Source organism: Ornithodoros turicata, chromosome 9, assembly GCF_037126465.1.
Source record: "Ornithodoros turicata isolate Travis chromosome 9, ASM3712646v1, whole genome shotgun sequence".
In the NCBI taxonomy this organism is placed as follows: Eukaryota; Metazoa; Arthropoda; class Arachnida; order Ixodida; family Argasidae; genus Ornithodoros; species Ornithodoros turicata.
Window position 1 is genome coordinate 29,079,363 of NC_088209.1, and position 22,994 is coordinate 29,102,356.

Sequence of the window (22,994 nt, forward strand, 5' to 3'; positions counted from 1 at the left end):
TTCTGCAAACTATTTGGTTACTGGCGCTGCAAACAGCAACACGTGAAAGGAATGAAAGCCCTCTGCGCATTTTTAAAAGACAGCGGTATCGTCAACCGCTATTAAGCCGTTCTCACGCTGATGTGAAAATGAGAGAATGAAGGAAACAGCGACGCTCATGGCAGAGCGTCGCACGTTCAAGACACGTCTTCACACTACGCTGAAGCTTAAAAGAAATGGAGCTGCAGGTACTCACCAGGGAGACCACATAGCTCCAGACACCATCCAGTTCGATGAAGAAGAAGAAGCGTTTGCCTCCGGCCGGTTCCTGCCCTTTCATGAGTGCCAGGAGTGTCATTCTCGTCCTCTCCGGTAACTCTTACCCCAATGCAGACACTGGGCCTGGAAAACTTCCTCCGGGCCCGGCCCTCCTCCTCTTCCACAACGTAAGTCCAGACGGGACACGGGCTTCCTCTATGTGCTACATTGCAGCGGAATTGTATTAGCATCTATTACAAACAAGTGAAGTGCCGTACCATACAAAATACATGCTACATGGATGTTAGGACGTTCCTCTGCATATTTCACTTCTATGCCTGCAGCGAGCGAAAGTGTCATTAACACGACCGGGAACGCCTTTACTGCAACCACGTACGTCTTTGCAAGACGAGTGGGCCTCGAATTTTTCAATTTCGGTGCTTCTATGGAAACCGCGACTGACGACCCACGTGTATCGGTACCGTACGGTACTTCGCGCACTGTATACGGCTGAATGCCGCCGGACCTATTGAATTTCCCTGGTGAAATATGAGTTTCTGTTGGGGCAATTCAGAGGGGGATCAGGAAAGCAAGACTAGAGCTCCGTTACATGCTTCGTTGAGCACATGAAAGCCAACAGTTGGAGAACGACGGGGCCAATAAGGAACGAGATCAACCTCCAAGCCAGCGGTGCGTGCTCTTGCTTGCACTGACAGCCCTCCATTGCAAGCCACTTATGAGGGAAGAAATAATATTCTCGGCGTCCTGGGCACTCTGAACCACACTAAGAAGAAATTCGACTTTATGGACCGCGAGTACGCAGTTTTGGGTAAACAAGTTTCTTTCAAACATGTACACGTAAAATCGTATACTCGAAGCAAGCCAAGAACAGCTAACGGGGAGCGAGACTTATCTGCGCTAAAACGGAATTGCGTAGAATGGAAAAGCGATACTGTATCAGGATTGCGGCAATTCTGTCATTCTCTTGTCAATGGTTTATTATTTTTCGTACTTTTTTAAATACGTACTATTTTATGTGCATATTTTTATTATAGTAATTATGACTGGGTTTGAGTTTGATTATAGAAAAAAAAATGCTTGTTCGTATCTTTTAATGCTATGTTTTTATTGCTATGTATATATGTTTACGATACTGACTCGTACTGATTTTTACCAGCGGCATGGCCGGGCGGGTTAAGGCGTCCCGCTCCTTGGTGGCAGTCGAGGTCGTGCTGAAGACTGGGAGGTGGTGGGTTCGAATCCTACCACCGGCTGTGCTGGCTGAGGTTTTCCCTGGGTTTTCCGAAGACTTTCCAGACGAATGTCGGCACAATTCCCTCTGAAGTCTGCCCAGGACGCATACTAATCCCCCTGTCCCCACTCCTTCCTGATGTCCTCTCTCCGTCTGTCCACATCTGTACGCCGCTCATAGCCACAGTTGCTCCGCGGCGCTAACACGAAATCAAAAACAAATCGTACGGCTTAGCAACACTGTTGCTCTGTGCCCACCGCCAAGGCTGCCTCCCGAATTTAAACGATAAGGCCATCATGCAACGCGTTCCAGGAGGATGTATTCGGGCAAGACGGCTATGCCGTTGCCAGGAGACGAACGCTAGTGTGCGTGATGACGTCATCTCTGGCTTCCAAAACCGCATCTTGCGTAGGCTTGCGGGTTGTCTCAAAATTTCGCACAAGTACATGCATCTCTGTGATAGGATCCATACTCCACGTGTAGAGTCCTTGAGCGACGTTATTTCGTAACACAACATAAAATATACAAAGGGTGTTTGTTTATTATCCTCTACGGAATTTTTTATAAAAACGCTATGGGAGCGGCACAGATGTCGTTTTTGCAGTTGAGTTGTGCGGCCATCCTCTCGAAGAAAGTATGCTACTACAAGAGGACTAATTACCTAAAATTCATTACTTACGGACTGTTAAGCCCGTAAATAATTAAGTAATTAAGTAAGTCCAAGTCAGTCTTGAGTCCGTATTTGACACCCCGAGGAAACGTCTTCAGCACGCTTTTCTTCTTGTTATTAGTTTTGGCCCATTATTCCCACCGCACAATGTTCGCGCCCCCAGCCTGGTGGTGACAACTTACTGTGTATCGGGCGTATGTCCGTCAGCCCTAGAGTACGCACCTTCTTCTGCGGTCTGAGCTCCGGAACGCAGACGCAGTGTGCGATATACAGCGTTAATGTGCACTACCCTACGTGACGTGTTAAAGTACACACACACCTCATCCCCTTGCACTTGTACGTATCATAAGCCACACTAAAATAAGCTTTAAAATAAGCTTTAAAAACATTTTTCCTAAAAGCAAATGTGTTGTGGTGCTGTTTTTTTATTTTAATGTTATTTATTGATACTACTGGTCTCCTCCTGGGAGCCCAAGTAGGAGTGGCGGTACATCGATGCAAGGAAAAAAAAGTATACAAACATGAAACAATGCAGATAATTATTGCAACATAGCAGGCGACACAGTACCTACAAATGGCAAATGACGAGATTGCAGTAATTATTTACAATGATCACAAAGGACACAACACACGTGTAGTAACCAAGACAATAATAATATATAGAATGACATAACGACTTACAATGATGCTAGGTGGTCCTGAACCCTCCAAACAAATACATCAAAGCTTTCAGCCGATACGACATTGTCCGGTAGGCTATTCCAATCCCTGATAAGGTAAGTTTTCTTCAGAGCAGAACTTTACTCATGCCAAGGTTACGGGTTTGATCCTGACCGAGGACGCCAGCAACTTGATGCCTGGGTACAGGTTGCGAATAGACGACTTCAGAAAATCGCAATGCTCCTTGCGCACGCGTTGCATCTTGGGAGGTTACTGAAATGAACTGTCCTGCACGTTTCGTTTTCGCTGACCTTGACTCCTCGTGAACAATTAGAAAGAGATAGGGAACCGAAACGGCTTCAACAGTCGTCCATTTCCTGGCAGATTTCTTTTCCAGATTCTGGGCACTTGTGTTCGCTTGGTCAAAGCGTAGCAATCTCTCGTGTTAAAGAATCTGCCAACTAGCACTTTTCCTTTCTTTTTTTTTGCCCGGTCCCGATCTGGCCGGGCAGCGCGTTGGCCAACCGTACCCGGTGTCCACACGTCCCAACAGCGAGGGCCCGCATTCACTCCGATTGGCTCTGATTGGCTTGCACTATACCCGCACAGCGAAGTTAACATGGGTTAGCAGGCGACGGAACCTGAACACAGTGACCGTGATGCCCCTAGTGTGATCCAAGCGACTAAGACCGCTAGATCCCTGACACTCATGTTTAGGTGGCAAGGGTCACGTGATCCAGCGCGGGCGCCAGACTAGCAACTTTCCGAGCGCTAGCCTGTCACTGCCACGAAATGACCACTGCCACGAAATGACCACGTGAATTCACCGTTGGGCATGCCGTCTTCCGCGAGGTGACGTGTGCCCAGATTTCGGCGCATGATAACCAACCCTCGGATGGGCAAAATTAATCCATAGGACTACTACTGTGGCGTCTCTCATGATCATATAGTCGTATCGCAACCTTAAAACCACGAAGTACCATTATCGGAACAAACGTGGTGGTGGCAATGATGGAGCTGCTTGCCATAGTCGGCCATGCTCAGGCGGGCAACGTGACGACTATCGCAGGGGGTTCTTGCGTCCTGGGCCGACTTCAAGGGAACTGTGCCGGCACTTATCTTAAAGCTGTCTGAGGAAAACCCAGGGGAAACACCCAGACAGCAGACTCTTGCGGTGGGATAGGAAGAAACAAGAAGGTCACCAGCTACCAGCATCGGCTTCCATCGATTTTCGCCTATCATGGCGTACTTCTCTCTCTCTCTCTCCTTCTACTATGGGGTAAGAGCCGTCAGTTCCTGTTCTTACCTCACGCATTCGAAAAGCTTCTTTCGTCATTGGGCATCAGCTGGCTCGATCCTTCCTTCCATTATCGCCACTGAGCTCCACAAACACCTACCTAATGTTCTCTCCCGAGTACGTATTTTCGTCGGCACAAAGAACAAAGTCCCTGGGGTTCTGAACTGGAAGGGTATACTGGAGTAAGGCAGGTAAAAGCTTACAGGACTGTCAGGACAGGTTACAGGTCTGTCACTACCAAAATGTTAAAATGGGGGACCTGAATTCGTGGATTCAGAGCTTGAAATTAATGAAGCACAACGAAGAATCAACATGCAATAATAAAAGAGAACAATAAAAAAAAGTTACAGTATCAGGTGCTCTCTTCACGAAAGCTTCTTGAAGGGAACGTAAACCAGCACAACAAGTTATGCATGTGACAGGGAACATCCCCCATTTGTCGAGCAACAGTGATCCATGTTCCCGACTGGTCGCTGTTGGCTCATGATGACTACGTAGCCGACTTCTTTTGTTTTAGACACAGTGCTATGCGCACGCAATGTAGTTTTGCCGCTGTACTTGACGAGCAATGCGCAATTGGTGGCGACTTCGACACAGCGTTGCCCGTAACTTTCAATTTTAATTTTCTATAAAAAAAACTATGAGCGCAATTGTGACGGGATTTGTGATAATGTAAGAGTACTGAACAGATAAATCTGATATTGCAGCTCTACTGATTGACAGTATTCGCTGCGATATCGACCTATAGGGGTCGACACCGTCACCTTTCTAGCGTGAATAACACGTCGGCCGACGTTCGGAGTTGATGGTTCTTTTTGGTAATTCTAGTATATATCCACCGGAAGATGCCTGGTACGATATTGTTCGGTTCCGCAATGCTCCACCTACAGCAGTAAACGCTGAATAAACGTGTAAAAGCAGACGACGCGTCCACACAGTGGTAGTTCAGCGTTTCTCCGCAGCGCGCCGACACTGTTCGATCTCGGAGCGAATACCTTCAAATGTTTTATTAGTGTCTCGTTCCTCATTCAAGTTCTGAACTGGAAGTCAACGCATACAGGCATAAATTTCTGTCGCTGTGTGTATGATAACAGACAAGTTATATAACTTACAATGCCTACAACCTGGTGAACATAAATTATTCACGCGTCTTTAGGACTTAGGATAGGATTCATCTATGAACGTATGAATTCCTCCATGTTGAAAACTTTGACCTCGCTCGTTTACTGTATGTTGTGTTCTTCGTAGAACACAATCCAACAAATATCTGAAAACATTACTAGGAAGGCCCGGGTTAACCACCGGGGTTCGGTCCCGGGTCGCTACCAGTTCGAGAATGCTTCTTCGAGGGATACGCACGCTTCACACGTACTTTTTTTTAACCGGTGTTAGCGCCGCGAAGCAACTATGGCTATGATCGGCGTACAGATGTGGACAGATAGAGAGAGGACAGCGAGTGGGGGACAGGGGGTTAGTATGCGCCCTGAGCCGACTTCGGGGGAACTGTGCCGACATTCGTCTGGAAGGTCTTCGGAAAACCCAGGGAAAACCTCAGGCAGCACACTCGGTGGTAGGATTCGAACCCACCACCTCCCAGTCTTCAGCACGACCTTGGCTGCCACCAACGAGCGAGACGCCTTAACCCGCTCGGCCATGGCTTCACAAGTAAGCTGCCATAAGTAAGCGAATACAGGGCTTTTAAAAGCGAGGACACGCTGCAGCGAGCAGGTCGTCGTCGTCGTCGTCGCTTCCTTAAAAAACAACACTTCTGAGGTAATCGGTGTCGTCTAACGACAGGATCCAGTTCAGTAAGAAACTTTGTAACAGCTTGAGACCGACACAGCTAGGAGAAACAGAATTACCGAAGCATATATATATATAACGTGTGGTGCTGCCAACAGTCTAGTATTGCATGCATGCCGTGGAACACAGCAACATATAGCGAGAAGTCGGGCTACAAATCACGAAGGAGAAATGAGGACTGCAGTGGCAATCGTTGTGAGTAGAAAGTATAGCATTTATTTTTGCAAAGGTTCAACCCCGCGTCGTGCACACGGGCAGATTGAATTCTAATACGGGGCCGTGAAATGTGGTCCAGCCTTCGCAAAAACAGGAACATCATTTGATTACAACCGTACCCTCATGAAATTGCAAGTACAGTAGTATCTCGATTTAGTTTAAAACACTCGCTATCAGAGAACCTCACCTATGGTGGTGGAAGTGTCGTCCACCCCGTCATCTCGGGAGATCAAACGAACGAAACGATGTCGTCCTGACGTGCTTAGTGGGCTACATACTGCTACCAAAAACGAGTCAAGTCTTACACACTGTGCTTACGGAGTCGATTACACTGCTGACCCCCATAAGAGGGGCTCCTTGAGGGGCTATACGAGGGACTCCTTTGTTCGTTAATTCACAAAAGATAGGGGCTAAAATAGTCCCGGAAAGGCTGTTCTTCGGCATGCTAAGAGGTAGGCAGTCCATACGAGCAAGGTAGCCGGGAAGTTCGCTGACGTCACTGTGAATAGAGTGCTTGACCATGTAGTCATTCTGCGTCAGAGTCGGAAATAACTTGGACGATATTGGAAATTCATTCGATAGTTTTCCCCGTGGAAATTTAAGGCAGACATAGGTGGCAGAAAAGGTACTTGCAATTACCCTTTTTTAGTGCATCGGTGCGGTCACTTTTATGCAGATCCTTGTCGTCTCTGAGACAGCGTGGTGCAACCTGGCAATGGCATTTGAAGCAAGAGCAAAGGGTGTATTGAAAGCAGGCAAAACACCGGAGCTCGGCTCCATGGCACCTCGATATGGAGGCGGGTTCGGCGGTGGTGGTGGTGGTGGGTACGGTGGTGGAGGATACGGTGCAAGTGGACACGAGGGAGGCGGGTATGGAGGGCATGGTGGTGGATACGACGGAGGAGGGCATGGCAAGGGAGGTTACGGTGGAGGAGGTAACGGTGGGGGTGGACATGGTGGAGGCGGTCACGGTGGAGGAGGTCATGGTGGGGGAGGGCATGGTGGGGGAGGACATCGTGGGGGAGGTTACGGTGGAGGAGGTCACGGTGGTGGAGGACATAGCGGAGGAGGTCACAATAGTGGACACGGAAGTCAAGGAAGTAGTGATTCACACGGCAGCTATGGTGGTGGGTACAAGCACCACGGGAACGACCACAGCAACCACTATGACAGCCACGGCAGCAGCGGCCACGGCGGCAATGGACATGATTTCCACAAGCATGGCAGTGTCGGCCGGGGCAAGCACGGCGGTGGAAGCTACGGAGGTCAGGAGAGCGGTAAATCGCATCACGGAGGAGACGGTAGCCAGGGTGGAAAGTCCGGAGACGACCACGACAAGAAGTACGGCCACAAGAGCTTCGGCCACAAGGATGTCTACCACAAGGAAGACGCGGAGCACCACACCAAGTACTACGATGACCATCATGACGGAGACAACAAAAAAAAGTACAATCAGCACCATGAAGAGTACGATAACAAGGGTGGCAAAATGCACCACGGACACCACCACAAGCAACACCACGACAAGAATAAACATGGTCATGGACATCACAAACATGGGCATGACTATCACGATAACAAGCATGCAGTTGGCGCCGGTCACGGTGGTCACCACCACAAAGGTGGAGAAGGCCATAAGCACGGGGGAGGCGGACACCATAGCGACTATTCCAAGTATTCTAAAGGGTCTCAAAGCAAAGGCCATGGTGGAGGAGGGCATGGAGGTGGTGGTTACGGCGGCGGAGGCTACGGCGGCAGTGGTGGATATGCGTCTCATCATGTGCCTGTGACTGTCCATCATCGTGCTGTTCAGCATGGAAAATAACTGCGTGGAAGTCGAGTGACATTACGCACTGTTAAAAAGTACAGTAAAAAAACTGCCGCAGGGAGGGTGGACAGTGCGTCCCGGCATCCTGGGCCGATTTCACAGGGAACTGGGCCGACATTTGTCTTAAAGCCGTCTGAGGGGAACCGAGGGAAACATCCAGACAGCACAGCCGCCGCCCAGATTAGGACCTATTCAAACGAACCGGAACTCGAACGTCCGCGTGGACGGGAGTCAGGATGGACGGGATCCAATCCCTCTCTATGAAATATGGACAAGTTAAAGACATCACTCTTGGACTCCATGAAAAGTGAGGGAGAAAGATTGAGAAAGGGATAATATGAGAGGAGCAATAATAAAAGCGACAAATACTTTTTAGCACACTGCTTTATACGATTCGCTGATACGATTCCCAAACATTGCGCCTGCTCAGTTACGTATGAATATACCACAAAGTTAAATGCCGGAAACCTTACTTAGATAAGGTACACGCTTAAAACGGGACTTCACCAGGTAACACGCCGAATATATCAATCATTGCACAGGCTGACACCGATATCGCTCCTGTAGCCCGATCTTGAACTTTCACATAACAAAAGCGCTATCGTTGTTTTTAAAGTCATGCGGCGGCACGAGAAAATGCGTTTTGGTAGGCTGCGATTTCAAATAAACGCGAGAGCCCGTGCCGGATCACGGGCGACGTGATGCGTTTCGGGATGTACCGGCTTCCGTGGCCTAGTGACTACGATGATAGCATTCCACGCCGAGTCTGGTAGGTGACCCGAGTCCGGGCGCCGGCTTTGCTGTCTAGGTGTTTTCCCTGGGTTTTCCTCAGACGCTTTAAGACAAGTGTCGGCACGGTTCCCTGTGAAGTTGGCCCGGGACGCACGAACCCCCTGCGATAGTTCTGACGTAGCCCGCCTGAGCGTGGCTACGGCAAGCAGTTCCAGGTAATCACCACCACCATTTCAGGATAACGACAAGTTGAAGATCGTGCCCCTGCTTTCTGGAAAGCGGCGGCCGTGCGCCTTTTTGTGGCAGTTAATACAAGTCGCAAAAAGTCGCACGACTCCCGTTGTCGGGAAATCAGGGTAAAGAACGATACCATTTGGGATGAGAGTTGTCTGTAGAGTCGTGTTGTTTTTTGCGAGTTACAAAACCAGAAAAACGAATCTTTGGTCTTGTTGGCTTTCCATAATAAGACAGAGAAGCGCTGAAGTCTGTTCGTCCTCGTGTTTCTTCAGTCCTTCTGTGTCTTCTTACAACAATGTGATGTACCCTTTCGCGCATTGCCAAACGCGTACAAAATGCGATAGCATTACAGCAGACGAAGGGCGGTCCCTCCGCTGTGACCGCACATGATTTACGTGTGGCCCAACGGCAAACGCGACCATAGGTTGCCATGGGCCTCGTACAAACACACGGGTTTCGCCAGTCAGCGCGTTCACTTCTTGTTAAAGTCGCACTGTACTCTTTGGAGCGCACTTCTGAACATCTCGACGAGCGTGATGGGGGCACGCTCTGTCGCACGCAGCTTCCTGGCATTATCGGCAGCACGCCGATAACGTTCCTCATTTTCGGCCACCGCGTCTGCATCTCCCATTGAGGAGCCGGTCCGCACCACGACCTACTAGATTATAACGACCATGTCATAGGCACTCCTTCCCAGCGCCGCATTTGGAAGCTAGCGGCGGCGTTACTCATCGGCCCGGTTATTGGTTCTTCAACTTCTACAGTACTTTGTACTTCAGCTTACTTTAGTATTTTTGTACAGGCGGTGGATATCCCACGGAAGGTGTTTCATTCTAAGGTTGATTATCATCATCATCCTACGTGTTTTCATGGGAGCTGTTGCTGCCGTCTGCTACGGTAGTCGTACGTCCGCTTTTGTGCGTTCAAAATTCAAATTTGCATTGTCCAGTCATGATGTAGATCTCACGGCCGATGAGTAGTCTCACCGCCCCTAGCGGATCGTGCGGACGGGCTTCTCGTAGGGGTTGCCAATTATGGCATGGTCGTTATAATCTAGTAGGTCGTGGTCCGCACGATCCGCTAGGGGCGCTACTCATCAGCCCGCGAGATCTACGTCATGATTGGACAATGGAATTATTGAACGCGCAGAAGGGGCGTTCGACTACCGTAGCAGACGACAGCAACAGCTCCTATGAAAATGCGTAGAATGATGATGATAATCAACTTTGGAAAGAACCATCTCCCGTGGGACATCCACCGCTTGTACAAAAATACTAAGATCAATTGAAGTATAATGTATTGTGAGAGCAATAACCGTGCCGATGAGTAGCGCCACCGCTAGCCTCCAAATGCGGCGCTGGGAAAGGGTTCCTATGAAATGGTCGCTATAACGTAATAGGTCGGGCTGCGAACGCCCCGTGCTCTATATTTGTGGGAATGCTCTGCAGCACACCTCCTACGCTGTAACTCCACGGCGTCCGGGTTGCCAGACAACACGGACGACATCACGTGAGACGATCTGTGTACTTCAAAATTTCATTTCAGGTAATTTACTATTTCAGTTTGTGCACATGTGTAAGAAGTGATAAGCTGTATACAGGGCTGTATACAGGCGTGCTAAGCGGTTATTTCACACACGTGCCAGACGTAGCCAAGGAACGAACGAAAACGTCGCAAATGGTTTGTCCGGTCCGTATCTGCTCTGATGGAACAAGCTGCGGTACATACATAGTTACATTTTGCAGCAGAAAAGACGTCGACAACAGGCTGGTTAGAACGAGCAAAATCCCTACTTTTCAGGCAACTTCACAGAATGCTGTTCACTCCAGGTTTCACGACAGTGAGCAAATAAAGTTATGCCGTAACACAGTGCACTGTAACCTAGAGCGTCCAGAACAGATCTACGGATTCTAACAGGAACCGTATGCATAAACGGGAGGAGTGCACACGAAGTTTGCCTTAATCTTTTGCATATGCCATGTTTATATCAGAGTCGAAGTATAGTCCCAGGTACCTCATTGCTTGAGTACTTTAAAGGCTGGTGACCCGGCAGGAGGACAGAACAACAGTAATCAATGCTCTTGAGAGGAGGGTGAAAACATACAAATTGTGTTTTTCTTTTTCTTCTTCTTCTTCTTCTTCTTCTTCTCGAAGTTTAATTGTATGTCAGAGTTAGAAAACCAATTGTACATATTGGCAGTATGAAATTGTAACATCCGAGTTTCTTCGGCGTGAGACATGTCAACAGACACGAGTAATGTGTCATATGCATACTGGTATACTTTACAGTACTGGACTACGCGGCAGAGATCGTTCACATAAAAGTTGAAAAGCAAAGGTGCAAGGACAGAGCCTTGTGGAACGCCCACATTTACACCAACAACGTCACTTAGTGTACTGCAAGTTGAAACGACTTGAGTGCGATCGCTCAGAAAGTTCACCAACCAGGAATATATTCGGCCTCTGTACCCAAAGGTGTACAGTATACTTAACAGAACATGACGAGGTATGGACGCATTACGAGGCGCTTTCAGACATATGTCGGCACAGTTCCCCTCGAAGTCGGCCCAGGACGCACATTTCCCCAGGGCGTCAGTCGTGACGTTGCCCACATGCGTGAGGCAAGCCCTTTCACCATCGCCACCACCACCACGAGTTATGGTATCAAAGGCTCTAGAAAGGTCCAGTCGTAGGGCCATCGCGAGACACGTGCTCACAACTACGGCGACACGGCGACCACCACCATTATAGGGATCAGGATCACCACGCAGGACAGAATCATTACGGAAACCATCACCAGGGGTACTATGGGTAGCACATACATGGGGGACACCACAAAAAACATTGCGGTGGACATTAAGGAAACCATCACGGCTCGCACGGCAGGCACGGGCGAAGGCACTACAGAGGAAGGCATGGGTATAAGTACGTAGGTGGCGGGCACCACCGAAGTCGTCACGGTGGACATGGTGGACACGCTAGTGAAAATATGCCTTGGTACAGCATACCTTCGAGGGAACCTCAGAGAGGCCATAATGCCCCAGTGATTGGTCTATGGTAGACTAGCCTGCAGCACCAGAATTCAATGGGCCTTAGTGGCCATAATCAGTCTTCATGCCTGGGACGCCAATTAATAGATTTGTCTTTCATTCGTTTGTCTTTTTGTTGTTGTTGTTTAACGAGGGCTATGAACCGCGATCATTGCGCACGTACCATATGAAATATGTATCAAGACTGTATCAATATGTATCATGTCGGGTTTCTGGCGTGTATTTGTGTTTGAAATTACAAAATGTACATCAGAACTACGTAGCTGCAGCAGGAAGAATCACGTCTTTGTAACTGTCACTGTACGACAGAAGCGAGCAGAGACCACTTTCCGTTATGGCTTCCTGGCGAATTCTTTTACCAGGTTTTTCGTTAGGAAACAAGGTAATATCACGAGCACCGCTTGATATTATGAAATGTCTGCGTTATACCACTATATTAATAAGTCTAAAAGAAGTTCTCGAATGCCGGTGTCGTGTGGACACGGTCCCAGTCAATTGCAGTGTCCATTGTTACTTGAGCGTACCATCCATGGTAATTTGCCAAGTTCTCGTTCTAGATCAACGCCACACTATGTCTCTCGGTACTTCTGATCCATGTCACTGCGAAAGAAACGGACGCAAGCCACACAAAAGCACTGGCAGAAGCTGATCAGGTGGAACGCGACCTGCTTGCGCTAGCAACTGGGCATGGTGGCCATGGCGGACATGGTGGATATGGTAGCGGCCAAAGTGGACACGGAGAATACGGTGGACACCACTCAAGTGGGGACTACGGAGGACATTACAAACATGGCGGTGACGACCACGACCACCACAGCAGCAAGCATGGCAAGAGCGGCCACAGTTCTGGAGGCCACGGGTACAATAACTACGGCGGAAATCACCAGGGCAAACATGGCCATGGAGGTCATGGTGGAAAGCACTTCGGCAGCGAACACCATGGGGGACACGGTAAACACGGTGGAAAGTCTGGCAACGACCACAACAAGAGCAAGGGTCACAAAAACTATGGCCATAAAAATGTGTACCACAAAGAAGACTCTGAACACCACAGCCGGTACTACGATGACTCCCATGACGGCGACCACAAGAAGAAATACAACAAGCACCACGAACAGTACGACCACGACGCCGGAAAGTCGAATCACGGACATCACCATAAGCAGCACCACGGCCAGCATAAACACGGTGATGACTACCACAAGCACGACTCCGGCGGATGGAAGCACCACCACGACCAACACGGTGGCAAAGGGGGACACCACTATCACGGTGGTGGAGGACATAAACACGGTGGAGGAGGCCACAAGCACGGGTCGCACCATCACAGCTCAGGACAAAGCCATCACAGTGGAGGCAAAGGCGGCGGTGGACACGGAGGAGGCCATGGAGGTGGTGGACACGGAGGAGGCCATGGCGGCGGTGGGCATGGAGGAGGTTACGGCGGCGGTGGACACGGAGGAGGCCATGGCGGCGGTGGGCATGGAGGAGGCTACGGCGGAGGTGGCCACGGCGGGGGATACGCCAGCAACAACGTGCCAGTGCTTGTGCATACGCCTATACTACAACAGCCCTCCCCACATTAGAAAGAGGAACATTATAGTTAACTGGTTGTAGTGATCTCTGCATGTCGTCATGTCGCTTAAATATGTGTGCTTTGCTAACTCAAGTTCGTGTCGCTTGAATGTTTCGAATGTGGTCATGCCATCGTGCGATAGTTGGATTTATGTGAATGCCCTTTTTGACTTCACCAAGCTAATAAAAAGTCAGAAAGCCTATGGTACTTGCACGCATACTCCCCTTGCCAACTGCATGTATTCGATGCAATAATGCTGTAAATGGTAAACAGCCATCGTTGTGTTGAGGCAATCTCTATCAGCCCTTGTACCCATGCATGGGCATGGAATGCCGCCGTATAAACCTCTGTATATACCAACGTATACGAACGCCTAATTTGTGCCTAAAGCAATCATTGCCTGACGCAATGCCTAATGGGATAAATATTTCTATATTACTAGGCGTTCAAGAACGCCTCGGTCAATTTACATCAGTCGCTCTTACGTCACAATTTTCGTCCCAATTGGGCTCATTGAAAAAAAAAATTATATGGAAAATTGTGCAACACTGTAACGAAGTGGTCGCCAACTGCGCATTGCTCGTCAAGTACGGCGGCAAAACTACAGTGCATGCGGACAACACTGGGCAAAATTGGCTACGTGTCGGCTACGTAGCCATCATGAGCGGAAAGCCAGTAGGGAACATAGATCACTGCTGCCTGACAAATTGAGGATTATTTGCCACCAGACGTCGCCCCGAGACGTTTTACCTAACTTTCGCGAGCAAATTAAAAATATTAAGCGTTCTCTGTCAAATTTGTAACTTGTTGCATTAAACTACGCCGTCAACATAAACTGCCTGGCTGCTGCTCTGCGGTAGCTTTAAATGAATCTTGAGCATCTCAGCAATGTTTCGGAATGAAAGATGTCAATTGCCTTCATGGATTTCAATTTCAAGACGCTGACATATCGACGAACTGCAGATGGGAACGACGGCAAACATAAAAAAAGAATAATAATAACTGTTCGACACGTAACGTACCTTTATTTCTGGACCCTTTTTCTGCGTCTTTGCGTTTTGAAAAGTTCTTGTATTCTTCGGAGCTTACGAAGAATACTCTGCGTTAAACAAATTCTTGTGACAAAACTACCACACTCTCTCTCACATCATCTTTCCCATAATCATCTCCGACACACTCACCATAGTTTTGGCGCTCTATGGCCTTTGTTGCCTTTGTGCCATTAAACACATAATCAATCAATCAATCAATCAACAGCACTTAACAACAACAACAAATGATGACGATGAGATGTGGTGTTTCACCGCGGTGGTGCGGTACCCTACCCCACTGCGCGTGGAACATTATGTGAAGATGATGAAGGAAGGACCAAAATACATGAAAGATCTAAAGCGTCTGGAGCAATCCAGTGGACGACAGGAAGTGACAGGTGAAAAACCCGACGATGGAGTACTGTATCTTCATAGGGGCCAATGAGTGCAGCCAAATTGAGCGGCTTCTTGCTGATACGGGCAAGCTCATCCCACAGTGTCTGACTTTGCGGGCAGTAGAGTGCACATTCCATAAGAATGTGCTGGGTGGTCACCACGACACCGCACGTGGAACAGAGGCTTGTGTCACAGCATCTGATCGTTCACTTGAATTGTGGGGTGAAAGCCACATTGAGACGGAGTCTATGCAGGAGGGAGGTAAAATGGCGTAATAGACGGGCAGGGAAAGAAAACGACAAACTTGGGTCTACCGAATACATGAGAGATTGAGCCGTGATGTCCCGGTGTCATTGCTGCAGAGCCAAGGATTGATACCACTCCTAAGTGCCACTAAGCCATGCACAAACCCTGAAACACGAACCCAAGCTGCAATACGAGAGTATCAGCCAGTGCGACTTTGTATAATTTATGAACGGCTGGTAGGAACACGTTTTGTGGAAGTACAAATAGCTCGGACCAGAGGGTACATCGGTACTCCCCCCTCCCCTCCTGGATTCGCCACCTGACGCAACACATAGGATAACCAGACAGGACTGGTGCCATATTCGTGACTCCGGTAACTAATCCCAATGAAGACACAGGGCCATGCACTGCTACTTCTGCCACTGCAGTTCTTTGTGTCATATTTTCTGCTTGCCGTTTCCACCACTACACGGCCTCGTCAAACTTGTCTTTCTCTCGAAAACGCTTCTCCTCTATTGTCTGTCCTTGTCTACATCCTCGTGAGTTACTTTGGATGCTTTAAGAAAACCAACACGCCCTGCCTGTGCTCTCTCTGTTAGGCAATATATGTAAGTTCATCTAGTGGTGCTTCCACTGTATGTTTGCATGGCAAACTTCCTCCCTGGCCTGGCTCTCCTCCTCTGCCGCAGTATAGTAAATCCAGAACGGACTCGGGTTTTCGCTTGTCTTCGTTGTGATAGATGAGTGCTCTTAGCATCTATTCCAAACATGTCTAGCGCCGTACAGCACACAAAATACATATTCCATACGTCTTAGGACGTTCCTCCACACGTTTCAGCAGGCAAATGTTTCAGTGACACGATCGGGAATGCCTTTATTGGCATATGTACGTCTTTGCAACAGGAGTGAGTCTCGAATTTGCCATTTCCGAGGCTTCTATAGAACCTATGATTGAAAACCTACCTTACGAGTGTGTCGGTACATGCTGTAGGTCGTACCATGTACGGCTGGATGTCACACCGCACCTATTGAAAGATCTCCGGTGAAATATGAGTTTCTCTTGGGGCAATTCTGAGGGATAAGGAAAGCAAGACTAGAGCTCCGTTACATGCTTCGTTGAGCACATGAGAGCTAACCGTTGGAGAACGACGGGGCAATAAGCAACCTCCAAAGCAGCGGTCCGTGCTCGCACGTGCTTCACTGACGGCTCCCCATCGGAAGTCACTTATGAGGGAACAAATAAACTCTTCGGCGTCCTGGGCATTCAGAACCATACATACTGAACCGTGAGTAAGCAGTGTTGGGTAACCAAATTTTTCTCAAATATACGCGTAAATCGTACTCGAAGCAAGCAAAAAACAGCTAGCTGAAAGCGAAACTTATCTGCACTAAACAACAGCAGCAATAAATGAAGGAGAAGTGATGATGTGATGACATATGATGTTTCCTCGTGGTAACCACAGGACCCTACCCCTCTTCACAGAGGTTAATATGAGAGGATGAATTATGGTGAACGCGAATCAATGACAGGTCAAAGTTCTGTTTAGAGCTCTTCGAGGAGTCCAGTGGCTTGCATGAAAGCAAAAAGGGAGTGAAGAGCCTGGCACTGATGCGCAGGGGAGCTCCATGGGCCAAGTACTTTGGACAAGCTGGACTAAAACGGAACTGTGCACAATTGAAAAGCGATACTGCTTCAGGAATGCGGCAATTCTGTCATTCTTCTGTCAATGATTTGTTATTTTTCCTGTTGTTTTTAAGTGTGCCCTATTTTATGTACATGTTTTATATTTATATTATGTTATTGAATATGATGCTTGTTCCTAACTTTGAATGTTATTTTTATATACCGCACCTGTACTGCCTTGCAACAGTGTTCCTTTTGTGGATTGTGAGTTGTCTCAAAACTTTGCACAAGTGCATACATTTTTGTGGTAGGACCTATACTTCGCGTGTAAAGCCCTTGAGCGACGTTATTTCGCGTATAAAATTTTTGAATTCAGGGAAGCCGGGTAATTTGTTCTAACTCGCGAAACTTCATCAACGAGTGCAGAATGGTCTCATCTTCGTTCATAACGCACTGGAGCCGAAGCAGAACGGGGTGTTACATGAAATCTGAACTTTAACGTAAATTCAAAGTAACCAAGTGAACCTATCGCATATAACTTAATTAGAAGCAATGACATGCTTAAAGAGGTTCCGACACATATGTGGTTCATTATCATGCACGTATTGTACCGCACGCATGAGTATTGGGGAAAGGGGGATTATTTTTCTACGTGTCCCTATGTTTGCGAGATGCCCTCACTATGCCGATCGGCTTTCTGTGTGTGCTTTACCTATATGGTTCAATATGCCGGTCGGCATAGTGAGGACGCACGTTTACGCTGTATTCGTTAATGGACCTCGTATTGCCAACTGTATTGGAGCAAGCGTCACTTGTGGCACGCAAGGGATCATGGGAACTTAGAGCGCCTTGAAGCATTACGAGACGGCCAGAGGTAGAAGAAGAACAACAACATTCCAGGTGTGCGCAGCAGCATTATTTTCACAGGAAAGGTCAGCCAGAAAGAACGGCTTCTTATTCCTTATTAAATGATTCGTTAGTGCGTAGTCCTGCGGTAGTTAAGAGTAAGGCTATGTGGGGTCAGAGGTCTTCCGCCGTCCCACACACGATGTCAAAATGCGGGGCGTCAATATCGGAGTTATGGCCACCGGAATGGCCTGCATAGTTGTTGGAAATACGGGAGTTGTTCGCGTAACGCTTAGAAGCCGCGAAGCGTACACGTATTTCCCAGTTGTGACAATAAACGCGTACGCTATGAAAACATGTCGGCCATTTCGCGGAATTGTTTTTCTCCACAGTTTAGCGAACGCCATTGGTTCAAATATGGCAGTGTTTCCAGCCTCAGAACAGTTACTTTCTATCATTTACTCCATTTGTTGTCGAGGGGTTTTACAAATAAGTCGCGGCTTCATTACGGTGCCTCGCAGTTCGATTATCCAGGAAGTTCGTACTTGACACCCCGAGTAAACGACTCTATCACTCTATTTTGGACTCATTATTCCAGTCCCCAATGTAGCGCACGATGCCCGCACCCTTACTGCGTATTCGGCGTATGCCCGTTAGCCATAAAGTAAACAGCTCCTTCTACGGTCTGCGCACCGGAACGCGGCCGCCACGTGTAATGTACAGTGCTGGACAAAAGTTTACGGAACACGCTCGGACCGTACGAACTTACAGACATGTGCCTAGGTAACCCAGGTCACCTGTTTGCGCGTCCGTATGGCACCATTCGCTGCCATAGCGTGTCACTCTAAAGGAGGAATGCGCCGGGAGCGTGTTCCGTAAACTTTTGTGCAGCACTGTACAACGTTAATGTGCACTACGTGATGTGTTAAAGTGCACACACCTCACCCTTTTGCCCCTGTACGTGTCATTAAAATAAGCTTTAAAAACATCTTTAAAAAAAAACAGGTCATTGTGGTGCTGTTTTCTTCATAACAGAACTTTACTGACGCTAAGGTTGTGGACTTGACGGCCGAGCACGCCAGCAACTTGATGCCTGAGTATACGAGTTGCTTAGACACGCCGTCTTGCGCGGGGTGACCAGACTTCGGCGCACGAAAATGAAGCCCTCAGGTGGGCAAAATTAATCCACAGACCTATACTACTGTGGCGTCGCTCAAGATCATATAGCTGTCTCGGGACGTAAAACGATGAAGTATCACTATCGAAACAAAACTTCACCACATAGCATGGTCAAAGCCAACCAGCAATCAGAATGATACCGCTTTGTGTCATTAACGCGGTTGAGATAGGAAGAAACAAGAAGGGTCGAGCAGCTACCAGCATCGGCTTCCATCGATTTTCTCCTGTCATGACAAACTTCTCGATCAGCGTTCCTATCCCTTCCCCACGCATTCGTTATTGGGCATCAGCTGACGCGATTCTTCCTTCCATTGTGATCATGCCATTATTGCCATTGAGCTCCACAAACGCCTAACCTAATGTTCTCTCCGAGTACCTATTTTCGTCGGCACAAAGAACAAAGGGCTTGGTTTCTGAATTAGACGAAGGGTACTGGAGTAAGGCAGGTAAAAGCTTACAGGTCTGTTACGACCAAATTGTTGGAATGGAGACCGGAATTCATTTACTTTTAGTTAAGAACTTCAAATGAATGAAGCAGAACGAAGTATCAATTAAAAAAAAAATTTGAAAGTTATCGGGTGCGCTCTTCACGAAACCTTGTTAACTGTTTTATTTATTTACTTTTTATGCCGTGTTAGTATGCGTCCTGGGCCGACTTTAGGAAGAACTGTGCCGACATTCGTCTGGAAAGTATTCGGAAAACCCAGGGAAAACCTCAGACAGCACAGCACAGCCGGTGGTAGGATTCGAACCTATCATCTTTCATGCAATCTTTATACATTTTTGTCGCCGTTGAAGTAGGAAGTAGGATGAAGTAGGTGTTACAAACCTCGTAGTACCTACAACCTTGGTCGAGAGGGCCTGGTCAGCATAAACTTATCACGCGTTTTTTATTTCTTTTATGTAGGACTCATTTCTAAATCACTTGTTTAGTGTATATTGTGTCCTTCGTAGAAACTGATCCAACGTATATCTGAGAGCACCGCTATAGGAAGACCCGGGAAAACCACCCGGGTCGGATCCCGGGTCGCTTCCAGTCCCAGAATGCTGCTTCGAAAGCTCAGCACGCTTCACAAGTAAGTGAAGAGAACAGAGCTTTTAATAGCGAGGACACGCTGCACCGAGCAGGTCATCGTCGTCGCTTCCTTAAAAAAAATCCTTCTGAAGTAATGAGTGTCGTCTAACGACAGGATCGGGCTCAGGAAGAAACTTTGTAACAGCTTGAGACCGACACAGCTAGGAGAAAGAAGATTACAGAAGCATATATATAACGTGTGGTGCTGCCAACAGTCCAGTATTGCATGCATGCGGTGGAACAGAGCAACATACAGCGAGAAGTCGGGCTATAAATCACGAAGGAGAAATGAGGACTGCAGTGACATTTGTTGTGAGTAGAAAGTACAGTATTTATGCTTGCAAAGGTTCAACTTCGCGTCGTGCACACAGGGAGATTGAACTCTAAATATGGTGCCGGTGAAACATGGTCCAGCTTTTGCAAAAGCATTTATATATATATATATATATATAAGTCAAGCGTGCCACATCCCAGCTATGGACGGCCGTTTCGAGCCTCTTGGCTCTCATCGGCACGAAACTGCCGTCCACAGTAGGGATGTTGCACACTTGACTTATGAACACATATACCTCACGTGCAGCCAATGGAGCATCCGCTCATTTCTCTCTCTCTCTCTCTCTCTCAATATCATTTGATTAGAAAAGTATAGGGTCTCGATTTACATTAAAACACTCGCTATCAGAGAGCCTCGCCTATGGGCTCGTCTGCTGATCGTCATAAAAGATCAGTGTACGAGGGTCTCCTATGTTTGTTAATCCGCCAAAGATAGCGGCTAAAATAGACCCCGGAAGGCTGTCCTTCGACATGCTAAAAGGTAGGCAACCAGTACGAGAAAGGTTGTCGGGAAGTTCGCCTCTTAGTAATAGGTATAGACGAAAAACTGTCCAAGGTAAGTGCATGCTTTTGCGGACGTCACTGATACTTTTGCGACTGCAAGTGTGCATACAGTGCTTGACCATATTGTCGCTGCGCGTCACACAGGAAATAACTAAGACGAATTGGAAATTCATTGGCCAGTCAACGTCCAGAAAGCTGACAGTGCTGATGAAAAACAAACAGCGAAGCCTTCTTCTTTATTACACACAATCTTTCATGTAGTAGGCTACAGATGTATAGGGAGCAGAGACACCTGAGGAAATGTAGTCTCCTACATGAAAGCTTGTGTGTAATAAAGAATAAGGCTTCACTGCTTATCTTTCATCAGCACCATGGAAACCTAAGAAAGGCACAGCTGGCAGATAATGTGCTTGCAGTTACCCCTTTTTCAGTGCATCAGTGCGGTCACTTTTATGCAGATCCTTGTCGTCTCTGAGACAGCGTGGTGCAACCTGGCGTTGGCATTGGAGGCAAGAGCAAAGGATGTATTGAAAGGAAGCAAAGCACCGGAGCTCATCTCCACGGGACCTCGATACGGAGGCGGGTTCGGCGGTGATGGTGGTGGGTACGGTGGTGGGGGATACGGTGCAAGTGGACACGACGGAGGCGGGTACGGAGGGCATGGTGGGGGAGGTTACGGTGGAGGAGGTCACGGTGGGGGTGGTCACGGTGGAGGAGGTCATGGTGGGGGAGGACATGGTGGAGGAGGTCACGGTGGTGGTGGTCACGGTGGAGGAGGTCATGGTGGGGGAGGATATGGTGGAGGAGGTCACGGTGGGGGTGGCCATGGCGGGGGAGGTCACGGTGGAGGAGGACGTGGTGGGGGAGGTCACAGTAGTGGCCAAGGAAGCCAAGGAAGTAGTAATTCACAAGGCAGCTATGGTGGTGGGTACAAGCACCACGGGGACGACCACAGCAACCACTATGACGGCCACGGCAGCAGTGGACACGGTCACGGAGGACATGGTTTCCACAAGCATGGCAGTGTCGACCAGGGCAAGCACGGCGGTGGAAGCTACGGAGGTCAGGAGAGTGGTAAATCGCATCACGGAGGAGACGGTAGCCACGGTGGAAAGTTCGGAACCGACCACGACAAGAAGCACGGCCACAAGAGCTTCGGCCACAAGGATGTCTACCACAAGGAAGACGCGGAGCACCACACCAAGTACTACGATGACTATCATGATGGAGACAACAAAAAGAAGTACAATCAACACCATGAACAGTACGATAACAAGGGTGGAAAGATGCACCACGGACACCACCACAAGCAACACCACGACAAGAATAAACACGGCCATGAACATCACAAACATGGGCATGGCTATCGCGATAACAAGCATGCTGTTGACGCCGGTCATGGTGGTCACCATCACAAAGGTGGAGAAGGCCATAAGCACGGGGGAGGTGGACATCATAGCGATTATTCCAAGTATTCTAAAGGGTCTCAAAGTCACGGTCATGGTGGCGGAGGGCATTCCGGAGGAGGACATGGAGGTGGCGGTTATGGTGGTGGAGGCCACGGCGGCAGTGGTGGATATGCGTCTCATCATGTGCCTGTGACTGTTCATCATCGTGTTGTTCAGCATGGACAATGACTGTGTGGAAGGAGATGAGTGACATTACGTGCTGTTAAAAGTATGCGTGAAGTTGCAATAAAAGAAGTGTTGTGTTGTTGCAGAGACAATGAGACGTTTATGGCATTCGTATGTGAAATCACTTCAGGCAGAGAGCAGCTGCAATTATTGGTTCGCGTGGAGTAGATTACGAGGAATCTGATCTGGAACGTCGCCCGTATACCGTTATGTGCAAGAACCACGTTCTAAAAGCACACGATGCAGGCATCAAAGTTTGAAAGTGTAAGCGCACTTATTTTACGACGCTCCCTGATGCTCAATGGAAGATGCAGAAGACAGAAGAAGGTTCTTGGGGATGGATGGACGGATGAACAGCAGTCGTCCCCCGATAGAATCGTCGCGCCACCCATAGGAGCTCATTTGAAATAAGCGCGTGGGAGGGCAACGTGCTGCCATCTTGTGCTATCCGTGGAATCCACTCGGGAGAGCGGGAGGAATATAACTGTGACGTGTGAAAGAGGAGGTGCAGCGCGCGCAATAAACCTATGTTCGCTCTCCGGTTCACTGATCGCTCCATTCCTTCTTC

The 22,994-nt window shown here is 48.4% G+C and overlaps 2 protein-coding genes across 3 annotated transcripts; both read left to right on the forward strand.

Moving 5' to 3' along the window:
- Positions 1 to 257: 257 nt before the first annotated feature.
- LOC135367855 (uncharacterized) lies at positions 258 to 13,760 on the forward strand. 2 transcript variants are annotated; one of them, XM_064600958.1, is made up of 2 exons: positions 258 to 425; positions 12,540 to 13,760. In XM_064600958.1, the coding sequence occupies exons 1-2, from the start codon at positions 273 to 275 to the stop codon at positions 13,566 to 13,568; spliced, it is 1,182 nt and encodes a 393-aa protein (XP_064457028.1). In that variant the 5' UTR covers positions 258 to 272; the 3' UTR covers positions 13,569 to 13,760. The 2 variants fall into 2 exon arrangements, with proteins under 2 accessions (XP_064457028.1, XP_064457029.1); XM_064600959.1 differs by lacking the exon at positions 258 to 425 and adding an exon at positions 3,164 to 4,098.
- Positions 13,761 to 21,196: 7,436 nt separating this feature from the next.
- On the forward strand, positions 21,197 to 22,429 carry LOC135369448 (uncharacterized). Its single transcript, XM_064603037.1, has one exon. It carries the CDS (start codon positions 21,197 to 21,199, stop codon positions 22,427 to 22,429), a length of 1,233 nt encoding a protein of 410 aa, XP_064459107.1.
- Positions 22,430 to 22,994: the final 565 nt, after the last annotated feature.